The 18,527-nt window shown below is 34.5% G+C and overlaps 2 protein-coding genes across 3 annotated transcripts; both read left to right on the top strand.

Annotated features, from left to right (window-relative positions):
* The first annotated feature begins 639 nt into the window (after nt 1-639).
* Nucleotides 640-7,643, top strand: AN (NAD(P)-binding Rossmann-fold superfamily protein). Of its 2 annotated transcripts, XR_013715523.1 has the most exons (8): nt 640-1,336; nt 2,919-3,078; nt 3,184-3,314; nt 4,403-5,071; nt 5,150-5,197; nt 7,031-7,144; nt 7,243-7,371; nt 7,456-7,643. XR_013715523.1 is itself a non-coding variant. In XM_079059442.1 (7 exons), the coding sequence occupies exons 1-7, from the start codon at nt 719-721 to the stop codon at nt 7,315-7,317; spliced, it is 1,815 nt and encodes a 604-aa protein (XP_078915568.1). In that variant the 5' UTR covers nt 641-718; the 3' UTR covers nt 7,318-7,643. The 2 variants fall into 2 exon arrangements, 1 of the variants encoding a protein (XP_078915568.1); XM_079059442.1 differs by having other exon boundaries at nt 641-1,336; nt 7,243-7,643.
* Nucleotides 7,644-13,850: 6,207 nt separating this feature from the next.
* LOC145126095 (Ribosomal L5P family protein) lies at nt 13,851-15,648 on the top strand. The gene is made up of 3 exons (XM_079061511.1): nt 13,851-14,138; nt 14,803-15,003; nt 15,146-15,648. The coding sequence occupies exons 1-3, from the start codon at nt 13,887-13,889 to the stop codon at nt 15,485-15,487; spliced, it is 795 nt and encodes a 264-aa protein (XP_078917637.1). The 5' UTR covers nt 13,851-13,886; the 3' UTR covers nt 15,488-15,648.
* The last annotated feature ends 2,879 nt before the right edge of the window (nt 15,649-18,527 follow it).

The following is an 18,527-nucleotide window of genomic DNA, read 5'->3' on the forward strand; positions in this document are numbered from 1 at the left end:
CCATTCAATTACTGTGAAAAATTATATCTCGTTGCATTGCATATGTATAATGTTAGTAAAAGAAAAAATATATTAATATTAACATAAAATCTCGTAATAAATACCTTGTCCCATTTTTTTTCTAACATATTATTTTTTTCTTTTGTTCCAAAATTCCGGGTTTCCGGTTCCATTTTCGGGTTTCTAGTTATTTCGTGTCTAATACATGAATCCGGTTTCAATTATCAATTTCCGGTTCCAACCGGTTCCATACCCACTTTACCCGATTTGTTACCCGGAACTGAACCGGAACCGGTTCCTATATACCGGTCCGGTTCCCGGTTCTTTTAAATTGTCAATTCCGGTTTTCGGGTTTTCCGGGTCCGGGTAAACCGGTCCGGGTTTGGACCTACTTTCATCCCTACTTCAGCCCTAGTCAGGTCTGTGACTTAGTCAGATCTGACTCAATCAACAACTATCAAACAACCTTATAATCCGCAATTACAAAACTTTTACCTTTAAAAACAAACAAACAATTATACAATATAACCATTAAGAGACTATGAGCTCTCCTATGTCAAATATACCGTATGCAAACCAAGTTTCTATTTAATAGAAAAACTTTGAGAGCCTAAAAGAAATAAATCAATAATTCAAGGACCTGTGTTGAGAAAAAACTTAGGTTTCAAAAAGAAGAACACGCACTCTCTCTCCCCACTACTGCAAGTAGCGAACAAAAATGTCGACGACGGCGAAGAGAGATCTGGAAACCAGATCGCCGGCGACAATGTCCTACCGGAGCAATTCTTCACCACAGCCTTCGCTGCCGTTGGTGGTCACTCTCAACTGCATCGAAGACGCGAGCATCGAACAGGAATACCTGGCCGGCATCGCACGTGTCGAGCACGTACCTCTGAGTCTACTAGCAGAGGCGAAGATCGAGTCTGCTGCAGCTGTTCTTCTACACTCGCTCGCGTTTCTACCACGTGCCGCCCAGCGCCGGCTCCGACCATGGCAGATCGTGCTATGCCTCGGCTCGTCTGATCGCTCCGTAGATTCTGCTATTGCCGCTGACCTAGGGCTTGGTAGGCTTGTACACGTGGACGTGTCGCGAGCTGAGGAGGTTGCTGATACCGTGATGGCTTTGTTTCTAGGGCTACTTCGGCGCACACACTTGCTTTCACGCCATGCGCTTTCGGCATCTGGATGGCTCGGGTCAGTTCAGCCACTTTGCCGTGGAATGCGGCGGTGCCGAGGCCTTGTGCTAGGGATTATTGGCCGGTCTGCTTCTGCCAAGTCTTTGGCTACTCGGAGTTTGGCGTTTAAGATTAGTGTGCTCTATCATGATGTCAATGAGGTATTATTTATTTACAATCACACTAGGATTTGATTCATTAATCAGTCATTCCTTAGCTATATTTCCTTCTATAATTGGAATATACTGTGAACTTTTACTAATACAGAGCGTAATTGATTCTCCAATGTTGCAATTGTCAGGCTTGTGTTCAGCTATAAAGTTAATAGAGGTCTAGGTTGCTTAAGATCAAATAGGCACGTCGCGTCACTTCATTCTAATGAGTCAATTGGGAATCAAGATGCCGCATTGATGGAACCTTTAGCTGTTCCACTGTAGATTGGTTATGTGGATTTGTTATTAGCCACAACTGAATAAGTGCCATTTCTTTCACTCAGACCCAGGTCAGGGTCCAGCGACCTCTTTGTTTTACTTACCAGATGGATGATTTTTGGTTGTAGCAACTAGCAATCGATTATGTTATTTTAGCTCCTTAAGCTAGTGTCTTGTTTATTGCAATTAAATAGACTTATTTAGCTAAACTCCAGAGTTCTGAAAGTAAGATTGTGTAGCCAGTAGCCACTCAGTTATCAGAGTTGCCTATCCAGCTTTGATCTTTCTCATTTATTTGATAGTTGTTTAACCATAGTAAGCAGGATTGAACGATAATTAAGTAGGATTTCATGAAGTTTATTATGGATGTTAGTTTTTCATTTGAAAAAGTAACAGGAGTTGTTGCATGAAATTATCAACATCATACTACTATGGTCGTACTCGTACCATATGAACTTCACTTCTATCATAAATATAAAAGTATTAATATTACTATTCAACTTCTAAGATACACACTTAAGATCCGATTAAATGGTCTTAGCTTCACTTAGCCTTGTGCTTATGTATCATCTATATGATACATGATTGATGACATGTTGGTAACTTGTGCCTGGAATTACATAATGGAATTTTCTATAGGTAGTTTACAAGAGAAGGTAGCTAAGTGCATAGATCTTCTGTTGCAATCTAATTAGGTATGGCAATATTGCGATAGGTGAGGTGAGGGCACCTTAGAGGCTGACTTGTCTATTGAGCAAGGTAACCCAGGCTTAGTGACCAAAGTCTGACAACTTTTGCTTTTTGTCATTGCCTTGAAGGTTATCAACTCATGGGGTTTATAGGTTCTCAAAGTTTTACAGGTTAAAATGTCGTTTATCCTTGTTGGACCTTAAAAGAAAAAAAAAGAGATGTTTTTTTTGTATAGCCTACCTTGTTTTTGGAAATTTGACACTGAATTATTGTACTGCTCAAGAATAATGTAGGGATAATGTGATATGGTTCATTTCTGCATTACAAGTGTGTGATTTATTGAGATGAGCATTTTCGTATCTTAGAGAGAAGGGTGTGGGTTAAAATCTAATCAGCATTCAACAGATAAATAATATGCAGGCTGCAAAGTGAAAGCTTACTTTTACAAATTTTGTAGCATAATTTACCAGTTTAGATGTTAATTATTATTATTGTTAATAGTTATTACATTCTCCAAGGATATATAGTCATATCATAGGCAATCGAGTCCATGTCAATAGAGATGTTTTGGTATCATAAATACGGTTTCTACCTCTTTCTTATTCATATTTACATTTTGTAGGAAAAAGGAAAAAGATTAAGCAGGTTTCCTCCTGCTGCCAGGAGGATGGACACTCTCAATGATTTACTTGCTGCAAGTGACCTCATCTCACTCCATTGTGCCCTAACAAACGATACAATTCAGATTCTAAATGCTGAAGCACTGCAGCATGTCAAGCCAGGTATTTTTTTTGTTTGTTTGTTTTAAAAATATTCTATCATTTGAAAAGGATACAAGGATGCCTCTTTTTCTGGACTAATTACAAGGGTGTTGTTTATTTATACAGGGGCGTTTCTAGTAAATACCGGTAGCAGCCAGTTATTGGATGATTGTGCAGTAAAACAGCTTTTGATTGATGGCACGCTTGCAGGGTGTGCTCTTGATGGAGCCGAAGGGCCTCAGTGGATGGAAGCATGGGTAAGATGAATAACCATAGGGTATGAGAAATCACACAACATGCAATGCAACTAAAAGTATTGACCAATTAAAAGCTTGCTTAGAATTAAAGGTTGCATGCAATAAATAGCATCATACTTTCGTTGATTTGTTTGTTTTAGCATTCTACCTTCATTTCCTCCTATTACACCATTGCACTCTGAAAAATCTACCCATTATAGCAATGCCATCCAAATACGAAGCAATTCTCACTGCTATAATTGCACACAATTCTGAATGTATAATGTCCTTATAAGAAACAAATTGAAAATACAATGCTATGTTTGGGTACACTTTTCACTTAATAAGGAAAAAAATAGAAAGTACGATGCTGTAATAGAAGAAGATTAAAGTAGGTTGCTATAATACATAAAGAAATAAAAGTATGTTGCTATTTCTTGCATTTACCCATTTGTTTAATGTAGATATATACTTGTGGTAGTATGAGAGGTTAAAATTTCTATATACGATGCCTTGATAAGAAAAAAAAAATCGAAAGTACATTGCTGTAATAGAAAAAACATGAAAGTATAACATCCTAATAAGAATTTTTTTTGATAGCACAATGCTATAACCGGGTATACTTTTTGAAGTACAATGATTTAATAAAAAAAATGGTAAGTACAATGCTATAATTGGGTGGATTTTAGATTTAGATGCCCAATTTTGTGATGCTTCCCTGTAGTGCGGTGATTTACCTTCTGACTGTCTCATGTTGTGGGGAACCAGGTCTTTTTAAGTTATTTGTCATAGCATCCTACTTCCATTTGCAGCATTGTAGTTTGATAAATCTACCAAATTATAGCAATGTCACTGCTCTAATTGGGTACATTTTTCAAAGTACAACGTCCTAATAAAAGAAATCAAAAGTACAAACTTCAATGCTATAATCGGGTAAATTTTCCAACGTACAACGTCTTAATAAGAAAAAGAAAAACAGAAAGTACAAAGCTGTAATAGAAAAAGATTAAAGTAGGTTGCTATAACACCCAAATAAATGAAAGCATGTTGCTATTTCTTGTAATAATACAGGATACTAACTATAAGTTTTATGAAACATGAACATACAGGTACGCGAGATGCCCAATGTTTTGATACTTCCCCGTAGTGCAGATTACAGTGAAGAAGTTTGGATGGAAATTCGTGAAAAGGCTGTCTCCATATTACAAACTTTCTTCTTGGATGATGTCATCCCCACAGACGCCGTTTCAGACAACGATGAAGAGGAAAACAAAACACTCCATGAAGATGAAGTAAGTGATAAACAAGGAAAAGACAACAACACGTTTCAACTAACAGATGATCTAAATATAAACATAAAGCAATCATCGGCATCCTCAAGTCAACTGCAAGAGTCAACGTTATCACAAACTACTTCCCCTCAATCTGAAGTCAAACGCAGTAAAAAAGCTAAAAAAAGACACGCGCGTCAAAAATCCATGCATAAAGTTGGTGAAAGTTTAGAAAAAAAAGAAGATGATACTGCCATGAGTTCCAGTTCACAATTTGGTTCCCCTGATAATGAATCAAGAAGTAAAAGAACACCAGTAAAATCTGGTAGTAAAAAGTCACTTGAGATGTTAAAAGATGGGTGTGTTATTTCTTTGCAAGCAAGAGATCGGGCTGCATTTCATGTGTCTAGGCAGAGAGCTCAAGGTGGTGGCTGGTTTTTGGACACGATGTTGAATGTGACTAAAAGAGATCCAGCAGCACAGTTTCTTGTTGTTTTTAGAAGCAAGGTTTGTGGTTGTGGAGTGAGTTTTTTAATTGATGTCACTTGATTTATTTATTTATTTGTTTATTGTGATTTTGTGCAGGATACGATTGGCTTAAGATCTTTCACTGCTGGTGGAAAATTGTTGCAGGTGTGTTTCTACTTTGAATTATCTTTTCCTGGTTTTACTATAAAGTAAAAAAGAATGTAATTCTTATAATTAAACTATTGTTATATCAAGTTTTTCAACAAAAGGAACTAAGGAATGCCTGGAATCTAATAGAAAGATTTAGGGGGTTTTTGTTAGTAGAATGTTTTCGGAAGGAATGGAATCTGTTAAAGGAATGGGAGTCTGAAAGAGTCATAAACTGTCAGGCATTTGGTTGGCAGGAAATACGATGGAATTCAATAATTAATGTTAAATAATTTTTCAAATTCTTTTATATAAGTAAAATTGAGTACGTTACAATTTTGGTCCCTGAGTATAGCAAATTTGGCCCCAAAAAATAATCCTCTTGCAATTTTGGTCCTTGTTTGAGTTTTTTGTAATGTTTTTGTCCCTTTTCCAAGTAAAATGACTATTTTTGAAACCAAAATTGCCAAAAAAAGCTATTCTTGGGGACCAAAAACGTTACAAGAACCTCAAAAAAGGACCAAACATGCAAGAGAACTTTTAAGGACCAAGATTTCAAGATAACTGTTTAGGACCAAAGTTGCAATAATCAGGTAACTTAGAGACGAAAAATTTTATTTACTCTTGAGATAATCATAATACAGATTTGAGCAATACTTAATTTTTTGTTTTATGATAGTAGTTTAGATACCCGTGTCCATGTATTACACGAGTTGATTAAAAGAAATATTAAATAGGAAGGAGTAAACATTAAGGATTTCTAAAAATGAGAGGGTGTTTCAGCTTCCCTAAATTGGAGACATTTGGGGATGAGCTGGAAGTTTAGATAGTTGGGAACACAGGAAGGTGAGAAATGTCCCTAAAGTTATTTATTATAACTGAATCTTTGTTTCTGTTCATTTTAATATATATATATATATATATATATATATATATATATATATATATATATGTTTGGGTGTGGATGTGTACGGACTTTTTATCTTAACAAAGAAGGGAATAAATATAAAAAATTGTGAAAGAAGACTCTTATATCAATAAATGTGTGATTGATATGTAGTGAGTGATATACTTACATAGATAGAAACTATTCAAGCCAGCCTGTGTCGTTCTTTGGTCTGTGTGGTTGCTTTCCCTGTTGGCATCGTGCCTGTGGTACTGTTAATCATCGTCGACCTGACACTCTGTCACTTACAAGTTTCATGACTCTAATTTGTATGAACACTCAAAAATAACAAAACAAAAATTTATTGATAAAAGAGTTCCCAAAAAGGGAAAACTCTTACAATATTTTACATTTTCTCCCTTCTAAGGGAGGAATTACTCACTAGACATTGAACTGAAAATTTAATAGATAGAGAGTGTTTTTTCTTGCACTCCTTCTTGCGATCTCTGGTAATATATATATATATATATATATATATATATATATATATAGTGAGGGTATTTTGGTCTTTTAATAATAAAGAAAAAAAATGAAGAATGGAGTTGAATTCATTCCACCCTACCCCTAGGAATGGGAATTCCGTGAAACAAGGAACTTGAAGGTTTGCGACAAAATTGAATTCTGTCCATTTGGCAACCAAACATGTCACGGAATGGAATCATTAATTCATATTCCACAGAATGGGGTTTTAAATTTCAGTTCCCGTTGTAATCTGTGCACAAAACACGCCCTCAAATACTAAACAAAAGGAGCAATCATATTCATACGTTGTTGATATAATTAAACTTCCCTTGAGACTTGAGAGTTGTTTGGGTTGGAGAATGAAAGCTTGATTAAGGTGCTCCATGACAAAGAGTTATATATAAATTATGTGAAGAAATAACTTTAATTTTAACCATGCACAGATAAATAGAAGAATGGAATTTGTATTTGCTAGTCATAGTTTCGACGTGTGGGAGAGTTGGACTTTTGAAGGGTCTTTGGAGGAATGTAGACTTGTCAACTGTAGAAATCCATCTGTAAGTAGTACAGTACTAAAAATGTTACATCATCTGATAACACAACAATATTCAAATCTAATAATGTAATATTTGTATTGTATGTATGGAAATTGCAGGCTGTTTTAGATGTACGTGTGGAGATTCTAGCAACCGTAGGAGATGAGGATGGAATTACTCGCTGGCTTGATTAAACTAACCAAAGTAAACAACCCTACTACTTTGATTGGCGCATTCTTTGTGTTGAGGTTTGTACCTTACCAATTACCATTTTGAAGGTAAAATTTGTGAAACTTTTTGTTTTACATTTACATACATAAAAGTTGTCACAGGTTGTAAGTCTGTCAAGTGTCCCTACTCCCTCCCACTTGTGATCCATCCCTGTTGTGTATGATTGATTTCATTAGCATTCTTCTCCCTTACCCAGTTGTTTATGATTTTATTCATGTATTCTTCTTTGCCATGAGCTTGTTTGTAATACCTTTTTTTTTTTCAATTTAGTCTTAAAAGTGTTTAGTAATTAGTAGTATTATGTAACTAAAATGAACTTTTACTTTTGTTAATTGGGTCTTCTATTTGGTAACTCAGTTTTTCTTATTTGATTATTACTTAATAACATAAACCGTTAAACCCTAAACTTATGCTCGTGCGATTGATAATTCAAGATCAAATCAACCAGAAAAAAAGAAAGCAGGGTTGTTTCAGACTTCCAAATGTAAGATTGTAATGGAATCCTCTCCTTTTGCTTTATGTAATGGAGTTTCACGTTTCCAATAGTCCTAAAAGGGCAGCAATAAACTCCAACAATTGCTGCATAGAAGCAAAAATTGCTTCGCAAAAGCCTCCATTCTGGTTTTAATTTTGATTTTTCATTTACATTTTCGTTTTCGTTTGGTTGCCTAACAATGATGTATTTATGTTTGTATTGTGTTGTGTTTAATAAGGGTGTGTTCGGTGGTACTCCTGCGGCTAATAAGAAGCTTAAAAAAATGAAGCACATTTCTTTGAAATAAAATCATAAATTGATGGAATAGACAATTTGCACTTGATTGTAGTGTTTGAAGGAATAAAATGATTAATTCATAGTTGTTTGTAATATATAGTAGAAAGCTAAATAAAACTAAACTGATAAAGCAATTGTTTTATTTAAAAAAAAATTCAATCAAGTAAACATATATTCTTAAATAGATTTGTATATATACATATTTCATGTCGTTTAAATAGTTAAAGTTATGTATCATTTTAAACTTTTGTTTATGAAAAAAAAATTAAAATACCATAAAATCTTGAAATTCAATTATAAGAAGAAAACTTGGTTACTTTTGGATTATTTATTTATTTATTAATAGTTGAATTAGTGTTATAAAAGATTATATAAATAAAAATAATTTATACTTATGGTATACCATTCCATTCCATCAAAGAAGGAGAAAAAACCATTCCCTAAGGAATGAAAACCGAGCAAGTAGAAGTAATCACATCCCGTGAGAACTACTCCATTTTGTTTTTTATGGCAGACGAATACATTTTTTTTTTTTTTCATTCCATGTTAATGTTCTATTACATTTCTATTTGATTACTACGTACCAAATGCGACATAGTAATTCAAATGCCACATAGTAATTTAAATATGTTAGAGCAATTGAGCTTCAAGTTGGTTATGAAATGTGTTGGTAAAGAAATGACCAAGTATCTCAATGATTTTCGGTTCGGCGTCGAAGTAGCTGGCGGATGGAGCTGAGGCTGTATTACATAGTGTCAACAGGATGTTTAGTGAGTGTCACGACAACGGGTCTCTTTCCATGCTTACCGTTAACTTCTCCGATGTCTTTAACATTGTGGACAAATGTGTATTATTTCATGAGGTTAGATTCACGTGTCTTTCTATATCCTTGTTAAAAGAATTCTTATTTGGTCAAGCAGCAATATTGTATCTAGGAGGCACACATATCTGGTCCACCATTAGGGTTCAGCAAGGAGACCCCTTAGGACCACTTCTCTTTGTTCTTGTGTTGCACCCGCTCTTACATACTATTAGAGACAATTGCAAGCTTCTTCTCCATTCATGGTACCTTGATGACGGAACACTTATTGGAGATTCGGAGGAAATGGCCAAAGCGTTGGACATCATTAAGGTGATGAGTCTAAAGTTGGGCATTCAGTTAAATATCAAGAAAACCGAGCTCTTTTGGCCCTCGTGTGATGATAGGAAGCTTCTTGAGGGGCTTTTCCTGGTTGGCATCGGGAGAGCGCCATTGGGGGTGAAACTTCTTCAGGGAGCTGTTAGTAGAGACGCTAGTTTCATTAGCAGTTTAGCCATAAAGAGAGCCGGTAACACTGTGATTTTGATGTGCATTCTTCCACAATTGTCTGACCCCCAGAGTGAGCCCCTTTTGCTTCGGTCTTGTATGGGTATTGCTAAACTTTTCTTTGGGTTGAGGACGTGCCAACCCATTCACATGGAGGAGACGACATTGCTCTTTGACAAAGGACTGCGCGGGGCAATTGAGGACATCGTGGTTTGTGGTGACCCTTTCTTTAGCGATATACAATGATGAATTGCTTCCATACCCATTAGGTTGGGTGGGTTGGGTTTGTACTCGGCAATAGAGGCTTCCTCATATACTTTTGTTGCCTCAAGGACCCAATCTTAGGTGTTATAAGACCACATTTTACAGGATAGCGACATATGTGGTATGTATTTTAATTATGCTTGTGCCTTGACTTATCTTCGTAACAAGCCTCCAGGCATTGACTTTAGCAATTTCACTAATAAGGACACCCCCCTAAATCCCAACATACACCGACGAGTGTCATTTTTAGTAAATTTGTCGAAGATATGGAAGTGCATTTCGACATGACGGTTCGGTAGAAAGCAGTTTTGAGTGTCTATGAGCACCACATGCTCAAGATTTTCTTTTAGCTATCCCTACAGATGGGGCTTGGCCAACATATGTCTCTTGTGGAGTATCACATTATCCTTAATATCAGCTCACGGTCTTAATATTTCCAGCTGACGAGATGTGTCCGGTGTGCCGCAAGGAATGTTTGGACTCTTTTGGAGAGCATACAGTTCATTGTAAAGAACTCTCGGGGTTCAAATGCCGACACGATATGGTTAGGGATGTTTTGTATGGCATTTTTAAGCGTGCCAGGGTTTCCGCCAAAAAAGAGGCACCTGTGAACTTCTTGACTGACCCGACAGAAGGAAGGTCAACCCTTAGATCGACCGATGTCTTGGTTTTTGGATGGGTTGGAGGGAAACACACTTGTGTGGACCTTATAGGGGCATCCCCTCTTGTGGGCTTGAGGGCGGGGGGTTTCAAGGCGGGACATGCTGCTTTAAAAGCTGTTACATGCAAAGTCACAAAAGATGAGAAATCGTGCTTGGAAAATCAACAAGTGTTCAAACCATTTGCGTTTGATACGTTTGGTTTCCTTGCACCGGACGTGGTGGAGCTTCTTACTACAACGGATCATGCATAACAATGTTATATCCCTCAGATCTTTGGATGCAATCTTCAAATGAATCGGTTTTATCGTACAAAAAAGTTTAGGGTGCAACGTGTTGCCCGTTTGCCTTCTCACTCATTGTATTGTTATAACTAATTTATATAATCCTAAATAAAAAAGCTTCAATACTATTGACTTATTTGTGAAACGATTAGACATGTTATCAGGGGTACAATCAAGCATCGCCAAACTCGACCATATGATGCTCGAGATGACAACTATGTTCGATTCGAGCTCAATGAACCATATGACCAAAAGCTTCAAAATAATTCAAGACTTTAAATTGAGTTCTTTTAATATACAATTCTACTAATTATATTTCAAAATAAATATTTCTATTATAACTTAAAAAAAGCTTGATTCGTTTGTAGCTCTTTGTGATACTCAATATTTCCATCTTGGGATAATTTCGAATATACCCTTATTAAACGTCTAAATATCGTATGTGCCCGATTTAAACTCTAAATATCATATTTGCCCTTCTTAATGTTTTAAAATATCGTATTTGCCCAAATCTATTTTTTAAATAGTTTTTATTATTTAAGAATCCATTTTTATATTTTAAAATCATTAAAAATAAAAAAGTAACCAAATGGACCACAATACCCTTGCTTTTAAGATTTCTTAGCATGATCGTTCATATGTAACCCTTACCACGTCTTTTTTTTGGCCTTCTGCCAATTTTTGTTGCAATCCAATAATTATGAGGTAATTTTATGTTTTTATTTGTTAATTGATTATTTGTTAATTAATTATCAGTCATTGACGTATTTTGTTGTCTTCATCTTGAAGCTGATGAACCTTTCCCCACAATTCAACAGGTGTCACAAACATTAGTCTCTTAGTAATCTCCTATTATAATTATCCGGATTCATCATCCAATAAAAAAGAAGAATACAATTAAAAATAAAAATAAAAAACCTTCAAAGTTGTGATTACTTTGCTTCGTGAATGGAATGTGAACAGAGAAGTACACCATATTTGACAAACTCACTAAGACAACGAGGCCATTTGTACTTATGAGGGTTTTCAAAAAGCATAGCTTCAAGTGTCTAAAATGAAAAGTTGAAATGCACAGTCAAGGCAAGTGATTTCGAATACAGGATTGATAAATTTGCATAAAAAACACGTTAGATATGAAACAACAACCAGAGCAGTAAAACCTCGTGTGAATGATTCTTTCTATTTATAAATGAAGGGTATTATCGGCTATTTAGTTATTTTTTTAGTTTCAATGACTTAAAATTATAAAAAAATGATTATTAAATAATAAAAAATATTAAAAAAATATATTTGGGTAAATTTGATATTTTAAAACATTAACAAGGATAAATATGATATTTAAAGTTTAGGTCGGACAAATACGATATTTAGTCGTTTAACAAGGGTATATACGAAATTCTCCCTTTAAAATCTTGATTCACTTTTTGATAGAATTCTGCCTAGATGTAAAAATTTTAATATGGTTTTTATCTTAATCAGTCTTGGTTACATCATAAAATGATAAAAATAACAAACTTAAAAGTCAATTGGTTTTACTTTGGCTATCATTATATCTAGGGGTGAGCATGGTGCGGTTTTTGGCCAAAACCGAACCGAAAACCGCAACTCGGTTTTTTGAAGTTTAGAAACCGCACCGTTCGGTTTTTATGCGGTTCGGTTTTTGCGGTTTTTTTTTGGTTTTTTGCGGTTCGGTTTTTCCTATGCGGTTTTTTGTCAAATTTTTTTATTTGGTTTTTGTTTTGCCTTTTTACTAAAACTCACGTAACTCAACGAGTTAGTTTAACTCAAATGAGAAATGTTAATCATTCTTCGAGATGAACCGATACCACCACCTCTTGGTTTGAAATCAAATAACATAACCACTCATCCAACATGCTTCTAATGCTTGAATATAATATGAATTAAATATAATATTTGTTTCACATGTACATACGATAATATCAATTAATGTAATCATAAAAATGATACTATCATCACTAGTTCTCTTAATATTAAAATGTTAAAGAATATAATAAACATTATTTGTTCTCGTAAATATCACTATATGTATGCTTAAAAATATACAATCATCCTCTGAAAAGATAAATATTTATATTTATAGAAATTTTAATTATCATGAGTTCTTCGTTCTTACAAATATCAACACTTATATATATATATATATATATATATATATATATATATATATATATATATATATATATATATATATATATATAGGGAAAAGTGAATATACCCTTAAGGGTATATAAGCTTAAGTACCAAAACCCGCCATAATTAGTCGTTTTGTTTGATATGTTCATTATGATGTTATTAAACTTCAACCACTAACTTGATTTACTTTGAAGATTTTCGAAAATTCACTATTATCTTCCTCTTATATCACATCTTTTTGTCGAACACCTACTACGCTATATATATTATAGTTGAAAATGAAAAATTATGTAAGAAGAAGATAAATGTGAAATTTATAAACATCTTGGAAGTAAATCAAGTTAGAAGTTGAATTATAAGAACATTGGACAATTACAATATGTATATATATATATATATATATATATATATATATATATATATATGATACAAAACAACATAGTATGGTGAGTTTGGGTACATAAGCTTATATACCCTTAAGGGTATATTTTTTTTCCCATATATATATATATATATATTCGGTACGGTTCGGTTTTTTGCGGTTTTTGCAAGACTAGAAACCGAACCGCACCGAACATTTTCGGTTTTTATAAAACTAAAAACCGTACCGTCGGTGTTCATTTCGGTTTCGGTTTTTCGGTTTCGATTTATGCGGTTTTTTCGGTTTGCGGTTCGGTTTTTGCTCACCTCTAATTATATTACTGTCATGGGCGGAGCTTTATTAGGACGAAGGGGGGGGGCATATTTTTTGGTTAGAAGTAGCCAATAGCCGTTATATTTTAATTTTATATTATTAAGACTAAAAATATAAAATTTTGGCAGTGCTCACCGTTTTTATATATATTATATTTTCCCCCCAAAATAAAAGGTGGAACCCTGATCACTTTTTGCTTCTTCCAGCTTCTACCTAGTGTTTAATATAATTTAGCAGCTAAAAAACCTCCCTCTATCTAGGGACTGAAATGATCAAACGATATTACAAAGAAGAAATAGGTCATTTTATAATACTTAAGGGACCAAAATCATATACTTTCCACATTTTATTTAATCAAAATCACTCTCTATCCACACGCATAGCACAAACATACTTCCAATGGCGCTTCTGCAATCCTCAGCCTCTTCGTTCATCTCTCAATTCCCGGCGGTTTCTCCAGGCAACTCCGTACGCTTATCTCCACTGTGCGGGAACCGGTACGGTGGCTTGTCGGTCAGGGCGGAAGCGGCGGCTGGGATAGTGTTGGTGGACAAATCGGAAGCGGATAAGGTTAATCGTCTCAAAACATCGTACTTCGAGAAGATTGTTCCTTTGCTCAAGGAAGAATTTAATTACACTAACATTCTTCAGGTATATCATTAGAATTTCTATTCTCCGTTCTCTGTTGCACATAATGGTTAATATCTTCAATTTTACTTATGAAATTGCTTGTAGAAACTAGGGATAATGCTGATTAGAGTGATTATAGTGTTAATGATGAAAACTAGTACTGATTTCTACATACCTAATTGAACTTACGAGGAATCAATTATTCGAAGTTTTCGTTTATGTGTTTATCTTTCTGTTGTGCATTATGGCCAATATATTCAGTTTTACTTATGAAATTCCTTTCAGAAATTAGGGAGAATGCCACTCACTTAGAGTGATGTGTAAGTTGTTAGTCTGTAATTTTTTTTGAAACTTGTGGGATTGTTGAAGATTAGTATTGATTTCGCTCAACTAAATGAGGTTACAAGGTGTTTGGCTGAATTCAGATTCTTTATCAGTTTAATGTGAGTAATGTGTTATCCAGAAGTGCTGACATCTATTTCGAGCTCTAAACATTTTATCTGAAAAATTGATCTATGAACCTCAGTCTACCTTATCCTGTTATCACATATTATAAAGATGCAATTCATGCATGTGTCTATTGATTGTTCATCAGTCATGTAACACATTTTTGAAATTAAGAAAGTGGTATATAATTGTTTAGCAACTTGTTTTTGATTTTATATGTGAAACATGGTATTGGTAGGTTCCTAAGGTTTCCAAGATTGTAGTGAACTGTGGTATTGGAGATGCTGCACAGAACAGCAAGGGTCTTGATGCAGCAATAAATGACATGGCACTCATCACAGGACAAAGGCCTGTCAAAACAAAAGCAAAGAATCCCATTGCCACTTTTAAGATCAGAGAAAATCAAACACTTGGAATCGCTGTCACCCTTAGGGGAAATGTAAGTTTCCTTCAATTTTCAAGTGTTAATAACAAAATGTACTTACATTTCTTTACCCATAATAGCAACACACAAAGTTACCTTTCCTTTACTACTAATAAGTAATAACAGGCAGCAAAATATGATACTTTACCCTTGACAGATGATGTACGCGTTTCTTGACCGATTGATCAACTTGGGTCTTCCTAGAACTCGTGATTTTCAAGGTGTGAGCCCAAACAGCTTCGATGGGCATGGTAACTACAGTGTTGGGTTAAAGGAACAAAGTGTCTTCCCTGAGCTGAGTTATGATGCCCTTGGGAAACCAAGGGGAATGGATGTTTGTATAGCAACAACCGCTCAAACAGACAAAGAAGCCTACAAACTTCTTGCTTTAATGGGGATGCCCTTCCGTGAGGGTGCGGGACCCACGGCTGTTGTTAAGCGCAAGAAGTTGAAATCTCACCATTTCAACACCAAAACCAAGCAAAAGTCACGAAAATGATCTTCTTTAAGTAATTATATATAATTACATCTTTGATTGCTTCTAAAACTTTGATTTTTTGTTGTCATTTAAATGAATTGTTGTAGTTTTACCATGATGCTATAGGCAGCCATGTACGCTCTCTATGTTAATTTAGTAACCCTCGCATGCTTACAAAATTATTTCATTTCGTACAAAAACCAATCAACTATCTAAAACCTCCGTTTTATTTTCTCATTAAGGTCCCTCAACTTTACGTTTCAGTTCTATTTATGTGAAAATTATCTCATGACTTTTTTCTTGTAGTTTTTTTTACATACCAACTAAAACGAATAATTATCATCTCTTTTGTCCGTTAAATTATAGAAAATTGCTGTTTTAACTATCATCAATACAATATCTGTCTAAACTTATTCTGATTCATTATTTCTCATAACAGAGGAACAGTCCGATTCATTTTATTGATTTTTCTTCTTCTTCTTCTTATAATTCTTCTTTTTCTTGATGGCAAAACACTTGTTGCTCAAATTCATACAAATGCTAACCAAAAAAAAAAACTATATTAAACGTTTATTTACGAGATTTTATGCATTTGAATATAGTTTGTGCGGCTTTCCAGCCTAAAATTGATCTGTTTCAGTTTCAGCTAAATATTAAATCTTTTAAAGTCAACCTATTAAACATAAATATCTAATAAAAAAAGTCAGTACATAGCTATGAAAGGCAAACATACAACAAGCTGCGTCGTTAGACATTTCTGGATAGCAAAACTAATTCTTTTGAAAACAACGTCCGTAGATTTAGGGGACATTACATTATTATGTATGACCCGTTGGACTCTGTTGAGGATCCCCACCGCCTCTGGTGCGAGAAAACCAAATGTATCAAATGCAAAAAGTATCAACATATGTTGAATTTCAATGCATGTATTATCGTGTTTGGTCACCTTGCATGCGGCGACTTTCAAAGCAACCTATCCCGCTGTGAAACCTCAACTCCTTAAGCCCACAAGAGGGGAGACCCCAGTAAGATTCACACAAACGTGTTTTCCTCCCACCAATCTAAAGACCAAAATGTCAGCCGGCCTGAGTGTAATCTTCCATCCAACGGTTCAGTCAAAAAGTTCACAGTTGTTTTTTTCTTAACGGAAATCTCAACACGCTGACAGACGTCAAAGAGAACGTCCCTGACCACATTATGTCGGTATTTGAAACTTGGGAGCTCTTTACAATGAACCGCATGTTCCTTAAAGGAATCCAAATACGCATTAATAAACCGCATGTTCCCTAAAAGAATCAAAACAGTAACTCACACATAAATTACATTTTTTAATTTCAAACATAAGATAATTTAAACTGAAGTTGCAAGTTTTATCCACTGAAATTGTTATTCCACTACCACTTAGGAATTAGGATAATGGGTTCCACTTAAGTGGATTGTGGATGGAATAAACACAAACCAAGCATTTGAAGTGGGTCCATATTACACACGCACGCTTAAGGAGTTAAGGTAGGCATATGAAAATAAAACTCTTAAATAATGGGTTTGTGTTTCATACGAAACGTATATTATATATTTTTGGTATATCAAGAAACTTGTATGTCAATTCTTATAGCCAAAAAAAAGAAAGATAATAATCAATAAGTGACCACTTTATAAGTATGTCGGTTGTTTTAGAACGAAATGGAAAATACTCATCACTAGTGACATGTACGGATCGAATAATTAATTGTTTGTGACATATAACTTTGATATATAAGGGTACACAGAGTGGTATGTTTGGGTTGGCGGTACCGCCAGTGCCGCCGATGTCGCTATTTCGAGATGTCACTATTTCTCCGGTGGTTGCATGTGGGGTCGATGAACCCGTGATTCTTTTAACGGCAACAATTGTAAATGATTATTTTTTTAAAATAAAATTTCCTATTATAAATACATTTTCTACCATTTCAAAATAACACATTTCTTTCTTTCAATTTCATTCCATTTTAATCAACTCTCTCTACATTTCAATTCAAAACTTGAAAATGGATGTCATTCCTAGGTCAGTTGTATTCACCGAATGGTCCGAAATCGAAGAAGTGGCGTTGGTCAGCGCATACATTAACACTTTTGAAAATAGGCAGGTTACTCAACATAGATCATCATATTTGGCGATTAGTTCTAGATCATTTGAAGCAACAACTTGGGGGTTTGGATTGTTCAACTCATTAAATTGCTTCCAAAAGGAAAGATATGCAACAACAAGTGAAAGAGTTTTTTGTTGTTTTCACACACAAGATGAATACCCGAGAGCCTAGAGTTTTCGACGAAAAAATTTTAAATGCAACAAAAAATGAGCATCACGAACACCATAACATGAAAGATTTTCGTTACGAGGCGACATGAAATATTTTAAAAATAACTCTTTTTTAGAATTTAAGTATTTCTTTGTTTGCCATTTGCCGTTTTAGTAGTATGGTTTTTTAGTTATTTCGTTTGTCGTTTTAGGATTTAATTAATGTTATTGTAGTGTGGTTTTTTAATTAAATGGTTTTTTTATAAAATAAAAAAAATTATGTTTTATTTTATTTTATATTTGACAAAACTGCAAAAATGGTCCCCGTGGTTTTTCATTTTATGTAGTTAAGGTCTAAACCTTTGAAAACTTGTAGATTTGGTCCTTTTCGAAAACTTTTGTTGTGGTTTTGATCTCTCTTCCGTTAACTTTACCAGCTTGGTTGTTAACTTTTTTAAAATGACTATTTTACCCTCAGGAGCCATTTCTGCAACCAAACTACAAGGACCATTTCTACATATCTTCTTTTTATTTTTATTGAATTATTATATATTAGACAAAATTGCACAAATAGTCCCTGTGGTTAGCTGAAAATTGTCACTTTGGTCCAAAAAAGTTTGAACTAGCACCAGAGGTCCAAACTTTTCATTTTGTTGCGAGTTTTGTCCAATTTTCTTTGAACGTTTTTATAATGACGATTTTGCCCTTGCTTTTTGCTTTTTCAGTTTTTTTTAATTTATTTAGATATTCTTCTGATTAAAAGAAAAATAAAAAAAATAAAAC

Source organism: Lactuca virosa, chromosome 7 (assembly GCF_052849685.1).
Source record: "Lactuca virosa cultivar CGN04683 chromosome 7, Lactuca_virosa_CGN04683_v6, whole genome shotgun sequence".
NCBI lineage: Eukaryota > Viridiplantae > Streptophyta > Magnoliopsida > Asterales > Asteraceae > Lactuca > Lactuca virosa.

Excerpts from the sequence above, each read along its gene's own strand:
- AN (XM_079059442.1), top strand. The coding sequence starts at position 719 with ATGTCGACGACGGCGAAGAGAGATCTGGAAACCAGATCGCCGGCGACA. Across the intron at positions 1,337-2,918 it reads TCTATCATGATGTCAATGAG|GAAAAAGGAAAAAGATTAAG; the intron begins GTATTATTTATT and ends TACATTTTGTAG. Across the intron at positions 5,072-5,149 it reads TTGTTGTTTTTAGAAGCAAG|GATACGATTGGCTTAAGATC; the intron begins GTTTGTGGTTGT and ends GATTTTGTGCAG.
- LOC145126095 (XM_079061511.1), top strand. The coding sequence starts at position 13,887 with ATGGCGCTTCTGCAATCCTCAGCCTCTTCGTTCATCTCTCAATTCCCG. Across the intron at positions 14,139-14,802 it reads ATTACACTAACATTCTTCAG|GTTCCTAAGGTTTCCAAGAT; the intron begins GTATATCATTAG and ends TGGTATTGGTAG. Across the intron at positions 15,004-15,145 it reads CTGTCACCCTTAGGGGAAAT|ATGATGTACGCGTTTCTTGA; the intron begins GTAAGTTTCCTT and ends TACCCTTGACAG.